This window comes from Mustelus asterias, chromosome 16, assembly GCF_964213995.1.
Source record: "Mustelus asterias chromosome 16, sMusAst1.hap1.1, whole genome shotgun sequence".
NCBI classification, from domain to species: domain Eukaryota; kingdom Metazoa; phylum Chordata; class Chondrichthyes; order Carcharhiniformes; family Triakidae; genus Mustelus; species Mustelus asterias.
Window position 1 is genome coordinate 28,753,230 of NC_135816.1, and position 21,716 is coordinate 28,774,945.

At 45.3% G+C, this 21,716-nt stretch overlaps 1 protein-coding gene across 1 annotated transcript in view; it reads left to right on the plus strand.

Moving 5' to 3' along the window:
• The window catches only part of LOC144505067 (organic cation/carnitine transporter 2-like), a 79,521-nt gene that overhangs the window by 19,473 nt on the left and 38,332 nt on the right, over positions 1-21,716 (plus strand). The window contains exons 3-4 of the mRNA XM_078230815.1: positions 6,206-6,360; positions 13,883-14,054. Of these exons, the coding sequence (XP_078086941.1) occupies positions 6,206-6,360; positions 13,883-14,054 (327 nt within the window). The remainder of the gene's footprint in view (positions 1-6,205; positions 6,361-13,882; positions 14,055-21,716) is intronic.

Below are 21,716 nucleotides of genomic sequence, written 5' to 3' on the forward strand. Positions count from 1 at the left end.
ACAATGACTGTTTTCTGGTTTAGGTCCCATCATAATAATAATGTTTCTCAGGGGTTCCCTCAGTACGCCTTGGAGGTCAAAAAGGTTCCGTGTTTGGAAAAGTTTGGGAAACCCTGGGGTAGAGATTTGTAAAGCCCTCCTTTAATCAATTTCTTAGTGATAAATAGGGATTTAATTCCCAGACTTTTCAAGAGTAACAAAATGGAAGATAATGTGTCAACAACCTGTTCTGCATCACTCCCAGTTTTTAGTTTCTTATGTTTATTTTGATGAGGTGAAAGATATTCAAGCCCCTGGTACGTCGACACATCATGTCATCAGAATTGTGTCTAATTTATAAATGAAAATTTAGACAGCGATTTATATGCTGCTTCTCATTTTGGAAAATGTACAGAATTTAATTTTATAGTGCTAAAGGTGACCCCTGCAACCCCATTTCTCCACCGCGGCTGGAGGGGCATCCCCCTTCAACCGCTCTACCTTCCAACCTCCTGGCCCACCCACCCCCAAATTCTTCCAACACCCTCAAGCTCTGCCCCTTCCTACCCAATCACCCCCCCACCCAAATTATTCCTCCAACATCCCACCCAAATTCTTCTAACTTCCCCCACCTCCTCCAAATTCCCATTCACACCCACTATCCAAATTTCCAAAGACCTTCTCCAAGCTCCCCCCAAACCCTCTCCAAACTCCCCTCCAATTTCCCTCCAACCTCTCCTGACCCTCCCCCCAATCTCCCCCTCAGCCCCCCTCAAACTTTCCCCGCAATCATACCTCCATTCTTGTCCCTCCAACTTATTCCCACCCCAGTTGCCCCCACAATCCCCCCTGCAACCTCACCCACAAACCCTCCTCCATCCTCCCCCCTTCAAACTCTCCTCATATCCCTCCTTCCAACCTCCCCACAAATCCCCCCCCCCCCCCCCCCGCAACCTTGTCCTTTACCACACTCCAACCACTTCCCAACACCCCAAAGCAAATCCCAACCTTCCACCCAACACCCCCAACCTCCATTCCAGTACACATCCAGCTGCCCCCACTACCTCCTCTCCAATCCTCCAATCTCTCCAAAGAGGAGAGATTAAATAAAGATGTCATGGAACAAAAAGCAAAGGGAGTGTGTACTGGTTGTTGGAAATAAATAAAGCAATTTTGCAATTCTTCAGATACTGAAGCAGTCCATGTCAAAAATATGAAGCTAACCTTGTATAACATTGGGGATTTGATTTGATTTATTATTGTCATATGTATTAACATACTGTGAAAAGTATTGTCTCTTGCACACTATACAGACAAAACATACCGTTCATAGAGAAGGAAACGAGAGAGTGCAGAATGTAGTGTTACAGCCATAGCTTGAGTGTATGACTGTAACACTACATTCTGCACTCTCACGTTAACTTCTCTGTGAATGGTATGTTTTGTCTGTAGAGCACGCAAGAAACAATACTTTTCACTGTGTGTTAATACATGTGACAATAATAAATCAAATCAAATCAAATCCCCAATGTTATACAGGTCTAGCTTCATATTTTTGAAATGAACTCCTGCAGTGATGTCCTGGAGCTGAGATAATTGTCCTCCAATCACCACAGCCATATTTCTTTTGTGCTAGGTATGACTCCAACCAACGGAGCGTTCTCCCTCTGATTCCCATTTACTCCACTTTTGCCAGGTCTCCTTGATGCCGTACTAGGTTAAATGCTGCCTTGATGTCAAGGGCAGTGACTCTTACCTCATCTCTGGCGTTCAGTTCTTCTGTCCATGTTTGAGCCAAGGCTGTAATGAGGTCAGGAGCTGAGTGACCCTGAGCATCCATGAGCAAGTTATTGCTGAGTAAGTGCTGCTTAATAGCACTGTTGATGACCCCATCCGTCATTTTGCTGATGATCGAGAATAAACTGGGGCAGTTAGTGGCCAGCTTAGATTTGTCCTGTTTCTGTGTACAGGACATACCTGGGTAATTTTCAACATTGCCGAGTAGATGCCAGTGTGGTAGCTGTACTGGAATAACTTGGCTAGGGGTGTGGCAAGTTCTAGAACACGTCTTCTGGACTATTACTGGAATATTGTCAGGGTCCATAACCTTTGCAGTATTCAATGCCTTCAGCTGTTTCTTGATATCACGTGGAGTGAATTGAATTGGCTGAAGATTGACATCTGTGATGTTGGAGACCTCCACAGGAGGCCGATATAATTATTCATTCGGCGCTTCTGGCTGAAGATAGTTGTGAATGCTTTGGTCTTCTCTTTTGCACTGATATGCTGGGCTCCTCCATCATGGAGGATGGGGATACTTGTGGAGCCTTCTCCTCTAGTAAGTTGTTTAATTGTCCACCACCATTCATTGCTGGATGTGGGAGAACTGCAGAACTTAAATCTGATCTGTTGGTTGTGGAATTGCTTATCTCTTGTCTATTACTTGCTGCCCATGCTGCTGGCAGCAAGTAGTCCTGTGTTGTAGCTTCACCAGGTTGACACCTCATTATTAAGTATGTTTGTGCTGCTTCTGGCATACCCTGCTGCACCCTTCATTGAACCAGGATTGATCCCATGGCTTGGTGGTAATGGTAAAGTGGGGGATATGCCAGGCCACAAGGTTGCAGATTGTGGTCGAGTACAATTCTGCTGCTGCTGATGGCCCACAGCGCCACATGGATGCCCAGTCTTGAGTTGCTAGGTCTGTTCAAAGTCTATCCCATTTAGCATGGTGGCAGTGCCATATAACATGATGGAGTGTGTCCTCAATGTGAAGATGGGACCCCATCTCCTCAAGGAATGATACATTCATGGATAGAGGCTACTGCGACAGGCAGGTTGGTGTGGATCAGGTTAAGTATGTTTTTCCTTTTTGTTGGTTCCCTTACCACTTGCCTCAACCCCAGTTTAGCAGTGATGTCTGTGGTGGTACTCTTGAACCACTCTTGGTGATGGACATTGGAGTGAGTCCCTGACGTAGAGTACATTCTGTGCCCTTGCCAACCTCAGCGCTTCCTCCAAGTGGTGTTCAACATGGAGGAGTACTGATTCATCAGCTGAGGGGGGACGATACCTGATAATCAGCAGGAAGTTTCCTGTTTGACTTGGTCCCATGAGACTTAATGGGGTTAGCAAATGGATGAGTGAATGGATAGATGAGTGCGTGAATGGCTAGGTGGGTGAACGTGTAGGTTGATAGTAAGGGTGGGTGGGCAAGATGACTGAGGTGGCTGAGTGGGTAGGTGGGTGAGTAAGTAGGCAGGTGAATGACTGAGTAGTCAGATGGATGGGGATAGATAGGCCAGGGGTCACCTGGTGATCAGGGGTGAGGGAGGGGGTAGTCAGTTGGTCGGGGGGGAGTAATCAGGTCAGATCTGTGGAGTAGTTAGGTGTCAGGGCGTAGTAGGTATAGGTTTGGGATAGTTGGTGGGGTACTTGGTTTGGTTGAGGGGGAGGTTGGAGCGGTCAGAATGTAGTTGGGTACTTGGGGGTAGTGAGGGGGATCAGAGAAGTTATTGGGGGTGTCAGGTGTGAAGTTACCCAGGTTTTAATCTGTCTAACATGTAGGTAATTATCCAGGTAAGCACAGCAGAGTTACCCATAATCTTCAACTCCAACTTGGATTCGGAGGCTTTCATGGAGGGTCCTGGGGAGCAGGGGAATTGTCCATCAGAATGTTAAACTTCCCAGGTGATTCCCATGTAGGTTCATGCATCAGGCTTCTCACAGGGCCCTGGTGTATATCTTCAGTTGTATGGCTGGTCACTGATGACCTGGAGACTGGAATATTTGACTCAATGTTCATATATCAATTTGGTTAATCCCCTGACCAATGGTGACCATCAAACTGTTGCACTCAGTGATAGTGGTGTCATTTAACTTTAAGGAGAAATAGTTGCTTTTTCTCTTGTTACAGGTGGTCATTACCTGACACATGTGCTGCATGAACATTATCTACAGCTTGTTAGCACACGGCTGTATATTAACCACATTCTGCTGTAGATTAAAGCATGTTTCATTGTTGGATAAGTTCAAAATAGAGTTGTACATTGTAGAATCATCCATAAACAATCCAACTCTTTATATCAGGATGGAGGGTAGGCCGTTAATGGTATCTGAGAATATTTCCTTGTGCAATTCCTGTAGTGACATCCCATGACAGTGGTGACTGGCCTCTGAACAACCGCACCATCTTTTGTGTTAGATATAATTTCTGTCACTTGGGGGCTTTCCTATGGAGCCTCAATAACTTATTGTTTTGTGTATTTTTCTTGTTGGTGTAATCAGATGCTACCTTGATGCTGAGGACAGTTGCTGTCACCTCTTCAAAAGCAAAATGCTACAGATGCCACAAATTGAAGAAACAAAAAGTGCTGGAAATATTCAGCAGGCGTGGCAGCAACCTGTTGAACATTTCCATCATTTATGGCTTGAACTCTCTCTCACCTCTTCTCTGGTATTCATCTCGAGAACCCATATTTATGAAAAAACAGCTGCAATAGGATCTGAAAATAACTTATTCTGGTATAGCATGAACAGAATATGACTGAATATATGTTAATTGGGCATACTATTAATGATTCGTCCATCCCTTTCTGAGGAGGCTGATAGAACGGTAATTAATTTTGGAAAAAATTATCCTGTATTTTTATATTTGGATATACCTGGACAATCTTCCAAACTGTTGATTGAATTCAAGTGTCACAACTGTACTGGAATAGTTTAGCTGAAGGATAACAAGCACAGGTCTTTAGTCTTCCAGCCAAGATGTATAGAAAGCCTTTGCTGCATCCAATTCAGTCAGACAGTTCTTAACATCATGTGAAGTTAACTGACTTGGCTGGATGCTACCATCTAATATTGAAGGGATCTTGCAGGGAAGACGCAATCTTAAGATGGAAAATGCGCAGTATGGTACATTGTTGAATTGCACCAGCCCCAGCGTCCTGTCGCTGACTTTCTCAAGGTGATCATGGCAAAAGTGAAGTTATTTCATTACTAAGGCAATGGTGGACACCCTGCCAATAATTGGGGAATGATGGTGTGGTTATATTATTGAGCTAGGATTCCAGAGGCCTTGACTAATAATTCAGTAAAACATGAGCATGAAAATGTGACATCATTTTAAAAGATGTGGAAATAAGAAGCTCATATTGGGAAAAGTAGAGCTGTTGGATTGCCATTAAAACCAAACTAGTTCAGCCATGTCCATTAGGGAAGGAAACCTAATGCCCTTACTCGGCCTGACTTCCATGTGTCCCCAGTTTCACACGTTGTTGACTCTTAACTTTAGTCAAAGAACCAATTGGTTGTATTAAGGTGTTACTCAGGATAACTATAGATTGGTAACAATTGCCTGTCTTGCCAATGATGGCCATATCCCAAGACTACATTTTTTAAAAAAGCCACTTGGATATAACTCAGACTCGTGCCTGCCAAAGTGGCTGGAAGGTTCATCGAAAGAGTGGCTGGCAAGAGAAGGTGCACTGGGATCTGTCTGAGTAAGCATCTTCCAGTTGTTGCTGTGTCCTGCTTTGCATTGGTTTGAAAACCAAACTGGAAATCCATTTCTTCAGGGCACAAGGTAGAATTCTACCACCTCAGCCACCCAGGTGAGCCCACTGTTTGGCAGGTAGATCTCCACTGATCCTACACTGGGTCTCTTTCAGAGCCAGAGATGTGAGAACTACTGCTTGCATCTCCAGGCTTGCTGCTTCTTTTACTAATGGATTTTTTGGGGGTAGTAAGTAAAGAATACAACCTAACATGCCACCCCACAAGCCCTGGGTCCCAACTTAATTTCTAATCCTTTTGTGAACCCTTGCCAAAGTTACAGTAAGTATGTGTCAGAATGATCATAGATTTTTGATCTATGTATAAATTAAAAGTTTGTGTCAATGTGTATGTGTAGGTGTTGTGTAACTGGAACAATGGGTGGAATTTTACCGCACATCCCCCCGAGGTTCGTACAATCCTGTCCAAGGCCAACAGAGAATGCCGTTCTCCGAGCCTCGCCCGCCCCTGGAATCGGGGTGGGCGTGCCGGTAAAATTCCGGCCAATACGTTGTGCATACCATTTTCCATTTGTATGTAAAAATGTGTGCAGGGTTTAGCATGTGAACATCTAGATGCATGAGGTTATATATTTGTTCGTAAGTATGCAATTGTGTATATATATATATATATAATATATATAATTCAAACTTTATTTGTTTCTGCTTTGCAGATTCGGGAGGAAAATAGTTATGTTTGGAACTATGGCTGTACAAACTGGATTCAGCATAATTCAAGCATTCTCTCCAAACTGGGAAGTATTCTGCTTTCTGAATTTCCTTGTGGGCCTTGGACAGATTTCAAACTGGGTATCTGCCTTCGTTCTTGGTAAGTATCCTCAAAATTGAGTACAATTTTTAGCCCTTCCCTCAATACGTTTGATGATTCTGTCACTCTCAGTATGATACCAAGTTCTGCTCATTTGGATATCAGCCCAGAAGACTGAAAGAGCATCCATGCAATTTTGAATCCACACTTCGGTTGCCAAATTAAGGGATTTTTACTACCATTGCTAATATTTAACCAGCAGCAGGTAGGCCCTTCACTATGTGGGGAGACTACCTGGTAAACCTTGGTGGCTTTTCCTATAATCAGGCATTCTGTGGTCCATGGATGGGTCGCTAGTGGCAATGGTTGCCCTTCCGGCAACAACTCCCCAACTATCCCCCCCCCCCCAAACCACCACCCACTCCCTCCCCGCCGCCTTCAAGAACTATCACACACACCATTCCCTCCATCATTATTGGTGCCTTCCCTGTTGGATCCAGTGTCCTCAAATCCTACTTACCTTGCTCATCTATTGTCGGCATATATTGGTAGATTTCTAAGCTGGTTGCGGTCCTTCCAGTTATCCAGCGGCTCTTGGAGGCAGGCTCTCATCACATTAGCTGCAAGATTGACTTTAAATCCAGCTGAGGCTCCTGCATATGGCTGAAGCATATTGCCACTGGCTTCCTAGTCTATCATCAGGGCCAGTGACAGCCAGCAAAATCCAACCCAGTCCATTTCTGGCAGGAATGCAGTGCCAGGACACAAAATAGGTTGGGTCACAGTTGCATTGAGTTCTGACCTAGATCACTTGGGCCTTCAATTATCCTAATACAGGCTGGGATAGTAATCCCAGAGTGCGCTGGGATCAGTCTGGTAGGCAGAGAGTACTCTCAGAGAGGGGGGGTAGTTTCTGAAGTGTGATCAGATGTTTTTGGCTCAATAGGAAGGAGGCATTGCTGGATCTGTTTCTGGGAAATGAGTTGGGTCGAGTGAATCAAGCATCAGTAGGGAACATCCAGGGAACTGTGATCATAGCATTATAATTTTAGGTTATCTTGGAAACAAGCAAAATCTGACAGTAAATGGCTAAACCAGTTGTCCATTATATCTGTCCAAGGCTGTGTGCCTTGGACTTTGGGAGCAAGGTTGAGGGCCATATTGCGACAATGGCCCTAATGAAAGGGAGTGATGTCTTTGGTGGAGACTTTAGCATCAAAGCTGGAGCTGAGGGTTGAATTTAGCGATTGTCCCTAAATTTGAGAATGACATCCACTCAAGGTCATAAGTTTCTACCATGGGTCTTCATGTGACTGAACAAACTGATTCTTGATGCACAGATCTTTGGGCACATGGGACAGACTGCCCCACAAGGTAGTGGAATGCAGGGTGCAAGATTTGCTGCTTCTTGTTTCTTTCTCTGCTGCTGAACTGCCTCATCATTAAGATTTTCTGACAAAGCGTGACACGTGATGGGCAAGTTGTCAGCATTTTGAACGATTGGTAATAAGTTCCTCCCAATCATTAATGATAATGCCACCATGCTTCATGGAGTGATTCAGAGTGTTTTTGAAGCATTTTCAGCATTGAGAAAATAAGACCTGATGGGGAAGACACTTTCTGGCCATCAGGACATAGTCTCCAGTCCGTCAAAGTTGATTTTGAAGGATTTTTACCTGAATGCTTGTGGAGCTGGCTTCAAGAAGGACACTTACATTTATTCAGCAGTGGCCTCATTGAATCTGGAAGATGTGGAGTAGGTATTGCAGATTGAATTTCTCTAGTGTTCTTAGTGTCGCATGCTCAGTCCAGATCTCACTGTATGGTAATAACAATTACTCTGTATACTGGAACTTATTGTGACATGAGGAGGTCTTTGTTGTCACATATGTGCTGCCATGGTTTCAAAAACTGAGCTTGTGTAACTGATCACTATAGGATTTCCTCATCAATGGTGGCCTTTCGAGAGAGGTGGCTGCCATGGTGTAGGAGGTACTTAACATATTCCCGAGTCTCTCCTTCAACATATATAGGTCAAATATTTGGCTGACCAAGTGTGGGTTGACATGAGTTTTGTTTTGGCAACATTCAAGGAGTTTCTTATATGCAGAATAGCAGAGTTTGAGAGTGACTTGCATGACAGATGCAGAATGGGCAACAACACCGCAGTCATCTGTAAACTCTAGATCATGTGGTAGTCAATTTAGTTTTGACGTGGAGGTGACTGAGATTAAAGAGTTCTCTATCTAGATTCTATTTAATAAGGATATTGGAGGTCACTTGATTTTTGATGAGGTGAATAGCCACTGTCGAGTAAATTGTAAACACCATGGGGGCTATTATACAGCCTTGCTTGACTCCAATCTGGAGTTTAAGGACATCTGTTTCAAATCTCTCACTCGAGATAGATACAGTCGTATCATCATGACACAATTGCAGGACTGTGATGAAGTTTCTTGGTCATCCAAATCTTTGGAGCACAGAACCCAAGAGATATTGGGGGTGATTCTCTAAGGCCACCAGTTGCAGGCAGGATTCCCGATGGCACATTGAATCAGATGAGAGGGCCAAATCAGGATGCATGCCGGGCGTTGATCCCGCTCCCAGTCTCCTAGTCCACTGCACCTGTAAAAATTAGGTTCTCAGCCAGAGCGGGTGAGAACCTGATGTCAGCTGTTATACATAAATTTGAATGTAGTTTGTAGGTTGGAAGCCCGATTCAACCGCCTTCTGTCATGCTCCCATGCCCCCTGCCGGAAGTTCTGTGGGTGCCAAACAGTACAGGTCTTGACAAGCGTGGACCTGGCGCCTTGGACTCTGAGGGGGAGGACAAAAAGGTAAGTACTGTGCTCATGTGCCCCGCTGCAGCCTGGCTCCAGGTAAGGGTCCTGGGCATTGGGTGGGCTCAGACTTGGTGGAAGGGGTTGACCTCAGACTGTCCCCAGGATGGGGGTCTCGTGGCTGGACTTCCCTTTCTTGTCCTGCAAAACTTAGAGATCACTCTTAGCATGGTGATCTCAGGCAACTTTCTGTAAAAATCTTTATTGTTGTCTGTGTTCTGCAAAACCTTTGAAGTGGCCTGGTCACATTAATATCCATGTCCCCTGGACACGTGGAAACCTTCAAAGCCACAGCAGCACTCCATTCTACGAAGGGATTGCCCTTAGTTGATTTCAGCACCCCCAGATGTGACCAGACACCTTTGTGATACTCTGATTGACATGAGATGTCAATTTCACTAGGGCTGCTTTGATTGACAGGAGGCTGCCAGTTTTACTAGGGAGATCCTCCTTTCGAGCTTGAATGAGCTACAGCTTCTGTCTGGCCTCTATGAACTGCTTTGATTGACAGGAGGTTGTCAGTTTCACTTGTTCCATTAGGGTTTGTTTATATACTCCCATTGAGTTTTACAAGGCTGTTTGACTGACAGTCCAAATCACATCAAAGAGGGCATTAGCCCGGTTTGTTTACATAAGGAACAGATGTGTATTTAGCTGTCAAAAGCTTTTTGACTGACAACTCCAAGAGAGATCAAAGCCTGCATTGTTTCATGCCCATTAACCCTGAAGTCCTACCTCTTTTCACCACATCTATTCAGTCTGGTTCACCACATCTGGTTCAGTCTGCATGCCTTTGGTGACCCCACATCAGTGTGTCTCCAGTTTGGTGGGGGAGGTGGCGGGGGGGGGGTGGTTTGTTGCGGTTGAAGGGTCGGGCCTCTGACTGGGGTAAAGGGGTGGGGTGGGTCACCCTCATGCCTATGTTGTGTGATGGGGGGGCAGTTACCTGTTCATTCAAGGGTTGGAGAAGGTAGCCCCTTGGTGCTGAGAGGTTGCAATGTAGGCCTTGTCAGGGACATTGTCACCAGCTCATGTCAGGGGAAGGGGGGCCTGTAACATGACTCTGATATCAGGGCGCCCTTAAAAGATGGCGCCCCAATCTCTGTGAAGTCGGGCAGGCTGACGTGCTTCCGACTTTGGATATTTTTAACTATCAAAGGTGGTTGAATACCACCTGGCAAGTTCTGCTTGTGTGAGCAAGAAACACTCTGGGCCCGATTTTACCATTTAGAGACTAAGTGCCAGGTGCGGTCGTCAAAATAGATCCGAGCCCAGAGGCCGCGCTCCAACACGCCCAGACGCTTTTTTCCGGCGCCAGTCCAGTGGGCGGGGCTTAGCGCCGCCGGGATGATAGGAGCTCAAAAAACTCTGACAGAACGTGCCCGGGCACGAAAAAAAACAGAGAGCTCAGAGAGCCTCTCTGCTGTTCATCCTCTGATCGTGGGGGGGGGGGGACTCACGCCTCATTCCCTTGGGGGGGGCGCAGAGTGGGTGTGACGTCTCATTCCCTGGGGGGGGGGGAAGAGGGGGTGTGACGTCTCATCCCCTGGGGGGGCGGTGTGACGTCTCATCCTCTGGGTGGTGGGGGGGCGGTGGAGGGGGTGTGACGTATCATCCCATGGTGGGGTGGGGGGGGGGAGAGGGGGTGTGACTCTCATCCTCTGGTCGGGGGGGGGTTCCACTGCCTGTCTGCGGCCGATCCCTCCTGGCACCATCACTGCTACACTACCAGCCACAGATTACTCTTCCCTGCAGGTGCGAGAGAGCGGGAGAGATGGCTGTGGCTGGTAGCGTCCCAGTGATGGTGCCAGGAGGGATCGGCCGCAGACAGGCAGCGGAACCCCCCCCGACCAGAGGATGAGAGTCACACTCTCTCTCTCTCCCCCCCCCCCCCCCCCTCCCCACCCCGCCATGGGATGATACGTCACCCCCCCCCCCCCAACCACCCAGAGGATGAGACGTCACACACCCTCCCCTCCCAACCCCCTTCGCCCCCAGGGGATGAGACGTCACACCCCACCCCCTCCCACCCCCCCACCACCCAGAGGATGAGACGTCACTCCCCTCCCACCCCCAGGGGATAATAAGTCACCCCCCCCCCCCAAGAGGGCGATGAGGTCCTCTCCTCACCCCCCCCCCCCACCAAAACCACCACCAGAGTTCCAACTGGGCCCATCCCCCCACCCCCCCCCCCCACCTCCTCCGGCAGATGCCAGCGGACCTGTGTGAAGCCCGGTCACTTCAGCCGTGGCTCGAAGTCAGTGTCCAGGAACGTGCTGCAGGCTGTCGAAGGTGAGCGGGAAGGATGGTGGAGGGAGACCACGATCGAGGTAGGTTAGGGGTGTGCTCTGCCGGGGGAGCCTGCCTCCCAGAGGGGTCTGATCCCGGGAGGGGGGTCTGCCAGGGTGGTTAGAGGGGGTGTCCGCGAAAGGTGGGCCTCGGTGATTCCCCTGCCGAATAAAAGTACAAGTTCGGCTTTTATTTATCAGGTCGGTAAAGGCGCGGACGCGAATTGGGCTGAACGCTGGTAAAGGGGGAATTGATGGTAAAGTTGGGCGTGCGCTTCATTAAGTCGATTTAAATGCATGCAAATGCATTTAAATCGTCGCGCCGGCTGATTTGGGCGCGCACCGGAACAGCGCCCGAATCGGCCGTTGGTAAAGGCGCGATCCGCTAGGAATCGGGTGCGGATCGCGGCATAGGCCCGATGACCAACTTTACCGCCATTTCGCGCCTGAAGTTTTGGTAAAATGGGGCCTTCTGAGTTTCCCACTGGCTTAGTTTTTTAAATGGAGAATCGCAACCCTCTGCCCTTTACTATTCTCCTTGTACACCTATGACTGTGTGGCCAAATTCTGCTCCACCTTCATTTTCAAGTTTGCTGATGACACCACCGTAGTGGGTCGGATCTCAAACAACGACGAGACAGGGTACAGAAAAGAGACAGAAAATCTGGTGAAATGGCATAATTTCAGTCAGGATTTCTCACACGGGTTGGGTTTGTGGTCTGTGTTTAATCAGCACTCAACTTTATTACTGAAAAGCTTTTTGGACTGAACATGAAAGCAACATTTCTTTCAGAGTGGCAATAATCGTATAAGATTTTGGATTCAGGAACCACAGATACCTAAGAAAGTCAGTTGAATGTTCATAACTTTAGGCAGTTTATTAAGAAGCAACAGTTTTATTATGGTACATTAGCTAAATTGACAAGGAAAGTATACAACCAGTGACAGTTAAGAGTGTTTCACTGATCCTAGAGGACAAATGGACGGTTGGAGTGCTTTAATCTCAGTAGCTTGATCTTAATAGCTCGTGACGGCAACATTCTGTTCTCAAACCGAACTCTTCCCTAACTTTCCTAGTTCGACTTCCATCTGATGAAAGCAGCTGTCCGACAAAGACAGTCCCTGCTCTCTGTGCACCCATCAATATCCTTTGGCCAGAATTCTACACTCCCCCAGGGAAGGGAATCCCGTCCTTTCACTTTAACGCTCCCCCACCCGCAAGTGTTTAATTAAAGAGACGGAATTCCCTCCAGGTTCCCACCACCCCAACCAAGCAGAAATCTCATTTTGTGGCAGGCAAGGCCTCAGACCAGAAACCTACCCTTACTCCAGTTAAAGGCCCTCACATAACCTCAATTTTTAGGCTGGCCAGAGGATTGAACTTTTGTGGGAAAAGGCCACAAATCAACAGAGTTACATCTCGGACCAGAAGGAGGTGTAGTGTGGTGGTGTATCTCCATCAGAAGCCTCCTTCTGAAGTCGGGCACCATTCCCCCGTCCTCCCCTTAAGGTCTGGTAACTTCTTGACTTCCTTCCTCCACCTCCCCAGTCTCCCCCCTGAGATCCCTATCATACCCTTTGTGCCCCCTCAGACCTCCCCTAATCTCCCTGCCCTCGGACCCCTTGAACTTACCTGGGCCTCCAGTGCCTGGAATTAGTCTCAGACATACTTATGCATTTCTTCTTCTGTTCACTACAGTGCTGTCATTGCAGAGCTGCTAGCCAATCTCTGAGTGGAACTTCCGCATGTGTAAGGAGATTATATCCCGCCTGCGGCCACTTAATGCACATTTGAGCATGAAGTGACCGCAAGACACTCAGACTCTTCGAATGGTGGGAAGTGAGACCATGCCATCTGAAATTATGCCTTTGTTTCCAGGGACTGATAGCTACCCTTTGTGAATTATTCATTTGAATCCTTCTGACCAATGAATACAAGACAGATGCCCAAGTTGACACTGTCTCCCTGCTCTGATGAAGGGTCATCTGGATGTGAAACGTTGGCTCTATTTTCTCCCCACAGATGCTGTCAGGCCTGCCGAGAGTTTCCAGCATTTTCTGTTTTTGTTTCAGATTCCAGCATCTGCAGCATTTTGCTTTTATCTGTCTCCCTGTCCCTCACGCTAGTTAAAGGTTTCTTATTTATTTATTTCATGCAAGGCACAAAAAGGCTTCCTGCTATCGGTTCAGGAACGCTTCAGAGTCTAGTGACCTCAATGCAGGAGCGCAATCTTTGTGACCTTTATCTCTACCTTGTGTTAGTCCTTGACTCCTTTCTTATGTTTTATGTATTTTTCCGTGGGAATTAATGCTGTGCCAGCTAATTCCATTAGAGTTCTTTACGATTCTAAAAATACAATTTCTTAAACAACCCTCTTTCTTACAGGAGTGAAAGAAAAGTAGAAAGTAACTCGCAATACTGTTGTGCTTCACCTGGTTACTCTCTTCTTACAGGATCAGAACTTTTGGGGAAAGCCACTCGGGTTATATTCGGTACACTAGGAATTTGCATTTTTTATGCATTCGGCTACATGACCCTGCCTTTGATTGCATACTTCATACGAAGCTGGCGGATGTTGCTTTTCATCTTGTCTCTCCCCAGCCTGCTGTACATTCCTTTGTGGTGGTAGGTAGGAATTGGAACCTTAACCCATATAATAATCTATGTAAGAACTTTTATTGCCATTAACCTATGTCATTGACTCCATCTCCGAAACAAAAATTGAAAGTCCAACTTGGATGAGAGTAAGGATGCATATCAGCACTGACAGTGTATTTAAGTGTGAGATGATGCTTCCTTGACTGTGAGGCTGAAGCTTCAGTGTGGATCATTTTCACCTAAACTGCCTAGGAAATAATTGATTGGAATCAATTGCCAGTTCATTATAATATCAAACTGTGAATATGAGTCCACCTGCCCCCTTCCCCCCCCCCCCCCCCCCCATTGAGATAATGATAGGTTGTGGAAAACAGAAGATAACCCTTTGAGTAATGTCAACAAACAGCTACTTTAATGGCTAGAATAGATTTATTTAAACGCTCACTGACACAGGCAGTCATTTTTTAAAAATAAAGGGCTGGGATTTAAATAACTTCACAGCTTGAGTGTTTTTTTTACCCCTCATAGGCTGACTAATTCTTTTTAATTTTTAAAGGCCTGGAAATTAAAATAATTCTGCAGCGAGACAGTTCTAATATATGGGCCTTATCTGCCCTTCAAGAGCATTCCCAACTACTCTAAAAATTTGTGACTCCCACAATTCAGATGAGTTCCCTTGTCACCGCAAAATGGGGTCTTCTTGAACTCAGCACTGAGTTCAAATGGCCATATTGAATTCAGATTTTTCTCACGTGAGTCACGACCCACCCCCTTTCCTCTATGGATTAAAATTGGATCAGTCAAAAACAGGGGTGAAACTTCCACATCAGGGATCCATACACCATTTTGGAATCTCTGAGGAGTCTCCATAACTCTGAGAAAATCAAGGCCAAGGTTTCATGTCAGTTACCATTGATCAGAATTCAGATAGCAAAGTGTACTGAGTCAGAAATATCCCTCAGTGTCAGAGAGGTTAGCAACCACAGATCAGGCGACAGATTTAGGGTCTTGGTGTGAGGCTAACTATCCATCTGACCAATGTGAATATTGGTAGATTGTTTAACAAAAGGTTTAACAACATAAATTTAGTTAGCAAAGAAAACAATTGCAGGTACTATCACTAGTTTCTATAGGGCTAGTTAGAGGCAGACCAGCAAATGGCCTCAAGAGAACCCTGGCCATGTAACATAGTTCACAGACTCAATGTGCAAAGTACAGCAATTTGATGGGAGAAGACCACCAGGTACCTATATTAGACATTCTTTTGTTAGTAGGGTTTGCAAAATCTCTTTTAAGGGAATATACCTTTTGCTGTGATGATATTTTTAAAAAATCAGTCACAAAATTTGGTTCTGTAGGCCCAGTTTTTCATAAGAACATAAGAAATAGGAGCAGGAGTAAAACATACCGCCCCTCAAGACTGCTCCACTATTCTGTATAATCATGATATGAGATGCTGGCGATGGACTGGAGTGGGCACAGTAAGAAGTCTCATAACACCAGGTTAAAGTCCCAACAGGTTTATTTGGAAACACAAGCTTTCGGAGTGCTGCTCCTTCATCAGGTGAGTGGAGGTAGGTTCACAAACATGGCATATATAGGCAAAGACACAATTGAAAAGTAATTACAGATTGGAATGTGAAGAGTGGTTGGAATGTGAGTCTTCACAGGTAATCAAGTTTTTACAGGTACGAACAGTGTGAGTGGAGCGAGGTAGCCCTACAGTTTTTCTCGCCAACCTTAGTCCCAGTCTAATCTGCCCAGCTCAGTTCTTGCCCCATTGAAGTCAGCTCTCCCCCAGCTAATTATTTTTGCTCTGGATTGCCTATTTTCCTTTTCTATCATCATCTTAAACCTTACAATATAATGATCACCGTCTCCTAAGTGTTCTCTCACAGACATTTAATTTACATTTCCAAGAACTAGGTCCAGCAATGCATCCTTTCTTGTTGGACTGAACACATACTGCTCTAGAAAATTTTCCTGAACACAATCTAGGAATTTTTACCCCACCCTTTACATTTCCAGTGTCTCAGTCTTTTCAGTAATTAGAAGTGCCCCATTAAAACTACTCTAAAATGTTTGCATCTCTGTGTAAACATTATGGAGTCATTTTAATGGGGGACCCTAATCACTCTTAACCCTGACTCATTAAATAGTACGGTACCTAAAATGGCTTTATCCCTAGTTGATTCCACAACATATTCTCATAGGAATTTTTCATGAAACCACCAACCACGCTCAATCCCATTACCTGTGCTATTGTAAGGGATCATTAACAGATTTCAGTTTTGATGCTGATTGATCTCTACTGGCTTAAGTGCGACGACTAGATTTCTACTGGTTACAAGTGGTTGTAGAAGTGTTTAATGGTTTTCAGAATTGTTTTATGTTAATGAATGCACGAAGTGTGGTACGGCATGTGCCGAAGAATGTGGTCATGAACCTCTGTTGCAGCAAGCTGAGCTTGCATTAGGGAAGTTTAAGCCCGCATGACAGCAAGTTGAATTGCATGACTTGAATCTGAACGCCAACTGCAACAACCTGATGTTAGATGGCTTCTCTATGCATTTCAATTGAGACTGCAACCATTAGACGTTACAACCTGGATAGGTCTGCCAGTGTTCTCATGCAGTTGGCCATTCCTTCCACTCTGAGTATGGGCTCCAAGCTCTGCATAAAGCCATGTGCTAAGTTTATACCAGACATCTCCCAATGCCTTTACATTGCACACAGGCTTTCTGAGAGGCCTGCTAATGTATCAGGTATTTCACTGTGTAAGGCTCTTGGCCTTCTTCTGTTGACCACCCAACAAAGTTCTTATCTGAGTCTTCCGCACCAGAACTCATGGAGAACCTCGCCATCTGATAAGTTGGCATTTGTATTTTTCTTGTCTCCGACTCAGCATTCTCCGTTGCTCTCTGGAAAGTATTCAAAGATGCACTGTGGAATATAACTGCAAAATAGAAGCAGAAAATGTTGAAAATACTCATAAAATCTGGCAACATCTGTGGGGAGAAGCAGAGTTAATGGGAAAGATTTGTTGAAACATTGAGGATCTTCCATGCCAGCCTATCTTCCAGAAAGCCTGCTGAACCACTTACTAATCAGGCACCGGCAGGTCTTCCTCTGGAATCAGGTCTCCGAGGGTGGAAATCTCACCAACCTAGAGCTGCCAGCCAATCATAGGCAGGCAGCTCTGTCACTCAATAGTACCACAGAGAAGACTGTGACTGCTGCCAGAAGAGTACTCTATGGAATTCCAGGCCTGTGGAGTGACCAAGGACAAAGGTAAGTGATGGGTGGTGGGGATGGGGATAATTGTGGTTTGTTACATGGGGTTAAAGGGAGAGGCCTGCAGGTGATTTGGACCCTGATATCCAGTGCATCAGTCAGGCACTAAATACCTTTAATCGAGAGACCTAAACAGGCTTTCTGGCAGGTCTACTAATGTACCAAGTATTTCACTGTGCAAGTTCTTCGACCTTCTTCTGTAAACCATCCCAAAAAAGTTCTCATCTGAGTCTTCTTCAGAAGAACTCATGGAGGACATTGCCATCTGATAAGCTGGCAGAAAGAGCTCAGGATAGATGAGCGGTCATCAGAAGAATAGGAAAGGCAGAGTAGGGACAAGGACAGGATCTATACAGTTAGAGTTGAGAAGAAATAAGGGCATCATCAGGCTTCTGGGGTACATTATAGGTGTCGAAATAATGAGAGACAGGAGCAAATGTCTGCAGGAAAATCAAAGAGATAGATAAGAACTAACTATCAATTAGGAAAGGAGAGTGAGGAACATCTGAAATGTGTTCAGGAGAACTTTCAGAACCAATATATCCTTAGTCCAAATAAGGAAGAGATATTACTAGATCTGTTGCCAAGGAATTGAATACGCCAAGTGGACCTAGGCATTAATTTTACCACCCCTCCCGCCCCGGGAATCAGAACGGGCGAGGGGCGGAACATGGAAAGGTCTGTTGACCTTGGGCGGGATTTTACGTTTTCGGGATGAGCAGGGCCGTAAAATCCCGCCCTGAGTGTCTGTGGAAGAACACTTGGGTAACACTTATGATAAGATTTAGACTAGTAATGGAGAAGAGAAAAGGACTATGTAAATTACCACTTCTAAATTGGAAGAGGGCGAACTTCCATAAAATGAGAGGGATCTAGCCCGCATGAAATAGAACTAAAGGCCAACAGGAAAAACAGTCACATAACAATGTGTGACCTTTGAGAAGGATATGTTCCAGGCACAGGGCAAAAGGTAGAAGAACCGAAGTCAAGGCTCCTTGAATGCTGATGGAGATAGAGAAAAATAGATGAAACAATGAAAGAGAGTGCATGATGTATGTCAGGTTAATTCTTCAAGTCAGATCCAAGTCAGATACAAGTTAAGAGGGGAAATGAAAAGAAAGGTAAGGCTGACAAAGAGAGAATATGAGAATTGAATGACAGTTAACATAAAAGAGCACAAAAATCTTCTGATATGCGCATAGTAAGGTGATAGAAAGAGGTGGGATGAGTCTTATTTGGAACAAAAAAGTTAATATATATTTAGAGGTGCAGGGCAAGTCTAGAATACTTAGTGAAAACTTTTTATTACTATTTACCAAGGAAGTGTAATTTGACAAAATATTGATAGAAGCGGACATAGTAGAGGTAATGGGTGGGGGGGGGAATGATTGGCGAATGCACTGGAAAGGTGGATAAGTTAGGTGGTCCAGATGACTTACATCCCAGGTTGCCAAAGCAAATGAGTGGCTCCCATAAGCTTCCAATCTTCCCTAGATACCAGGGATGCCAGAGAATTATAGGCTTTCAAATCTGACACACTTATGCAAGAAAGGTTTTGAGTATCTTCCAGCAACTACAGGCCAGCCAGTTTAACATCATTGGTGGGTAAAGAATGCTGCTTTGGACACCATGAAATAGGCTTCATAGACTTTAGTATCTTAACAGCAATTATTCATGAACAATTCATTACTATGTACATATACCCAGTAGAAGGTACACATATGGAGCGGACTCCATCCTAGGTCTTTACACACCTTTGTCCATCTCTTGACTGACCCTGGTTTCTGTCGTCTGGGTTCCTTTAAACTCTACCCTTCTACGTCTCATTCGTCGTTCTGTCAGGGGAGTGGTTAGCTCTGGTAGTTCTGGTTCTTGCTGTTGGCTTGGAGGTTGGACTTGCATTGGGTATGATTCCATCTGTTTCTTCCATGGCTTGATGTTAAACCATTCTTGGTTGGTCTGGCTGGTTTGCTGGAGCATGATTGTTGTTACTCTTTATTATTTCTTGTGGTGTGGATGAAAATGGTATTCGTCGGCTTTAACATCTTTTTTTCATTTTGGCTGTCATGAAGGCTGAAGAAGGGTGCACATATGAGCACCTTTGCTTATTGTTCTTAACGGTGCAAGACCAATATGAGGTTCCACCATCCCTTCTGGTTGTGGCATGCCGACTAGAAGTTGCCATGTATGCACAGTGGTTGGTGTGTTTATCAACTGTGCCATCAACGTAGGGTGTAAGTAGAGGTTCCTCAGACTGTTGATCCATCTCTGGTACCACTTTCACTGGAGGTGCTATGGTAGTCTCGTGTGCGGTAGATTGGTTTGACCAGTGGGTACTTTCTAGGACCTGGAATGATGATGGACAAACTTACTCTGCAAAAATAGAAGCGAGGTCACTAGTGAAGTCAGAATCTGAATATTCTTTAGCTTTTGAGGACTCAGGACTGTGTTGTTTTGGCTGACTAACAACTGGTAGTTTTCACATCTTCTGCCATCTGATGATTGAGAGTTACACAGACATTTCTGCTCAGAAGAGGGAAAGGCTGATTCCAGATAACATACACCAGTTCAAAGATCTGTTTGTTTGTTGCCATGCCTCAGTTATTCAAGGATCATGCCAATGACGGGAACTCCCCACTCCATAAAGTGGAGTGTCCGTCATTTGAATCCAAAGGTTTTGGAGCCATGGGTCCTTGTCTGACAGGACTGTCACTCTGGCATCTGAATCTAATTTAAAATTTGTTCAATGACCATTATTTACCAGGATGTCAGCATTCTAAAATGAAGAACTGCGTTCTCTGATATCACACAAGAAATATGGTTGTATGTCTTCAGGATTTTCAGTCTCGACCTCTTGGATTACCTTTGGGATGTCTGCGGTGCTGGGGTTTTGTCTTGCACAGTTTACCAAAGTGTCCACATCAGTTGCAGTGGAAGTATTGGACACTGACTTTCCATGAATGCGCTTTGCACCACAGTGTTGTGAAGGTTGCTCTGCTGGACGATTCAGGAATTGCTTTCCTTGACTTGGATCGTTCCTGTGACCTGATATGGTGATCGGAGCGTTTTTTCTTTTTGCCCCAAATTATGTATTTCCCACTTAGGATGGTCCTGTGTTGATGACAGGGGAGTGGTTAGCTCTGAAAGCTTGTGTGGCTTTTGCTACCAAATAAACCTGTTGGACTTTAACCTGGTGTTGATGACGTAGCTCAGAGAATCTAGCTAACAGGATTGCCTTGACTAGGGTAAGGTCATCTTTAGCTTGTCGGAAGTCATGGAGTGAATCTCCACAACACCCACCATGATTCTGTCTTGGACGAGCTCAGACTTCAAATCATAATATTCACATCCGTCTGCCAGCCTATATATTGTTTATGAAGGAATCAACAGATCCCTGGCAGGTGGACTTTTAATATAAAAACAAAATGCTGCAGATACTGGAATCTGAAACGAAAACAGAAAATGCTGGAAAATCTCAGCAGGTCTGAGAGCGCCTGCGGAGAGAAAATAGAGCCAACGTTTTGAGTGAGAGTGACCCTTCGTCAGGGAGCCAGTTACAATAAGAGTCTGCTCTTCGTCAAAGCTGACGAAGAGCAGATTCTTATTGTATTTGCCTCCCTCCAATATTTTATTGGCACTCAGGTTGAAATAAACATTGAAGAATTTTAAAGTTTCATCAAATTTGGCAGGTGACTTATTGATAACTTATCGTGCATTGATGCTGTCTGAATCATAGAAACCCTACAGTGCAGAAGTAAGCCATTCGGCCCATCGAGTCTGCACCGACAACAATCCCACCTGGACCCTATCCCCATAACCCAACATATTTACCCCACTAATCCCCCTAACCTATGCCTGGGACACTAAGGGACAATTTAGCATGGCCAATGCACCTAACCCGCACATCTTTGGACTGTGGGAGGAAACTGGAGCACCCGGAGGAAACCCACGCAGACACGGGGAGAATGTGCAAACTCCACACAGACAGTGACCCAAGCCAGGAATCGAACCCAGGTCCCTGGAGCTGTGAGGCAGCAGTGCTAACCACTGTGCCCTCCTAATTGGCAATTGTCCCAATCAAGTTCAGAAGTGTATTGACTTGTTCTGCTTCTGATTTTTTATTTAGACTTGTAGCAATGCTGTTTCTTAAAAATCTTTTTCTCCAAACACTCCAATTCTATGACTGGTCCAAGTCATGGGCGAATCCTAGTGGAGCTGTAAGTGTGGAATTATAATTCATTTTGAAGACTTTAAAAAGTGTGGGTACAGCTTTAGGAAATTGCAGGCTTTCAAGATGATGTCTCCATTCATTGGATCTTTCCACACTTGCCACTTTTTGGTGGACTTTCCAAAATGGAGGCAGTGTGCTTCTGTTTGTAGAAGAAGCAACGGCTG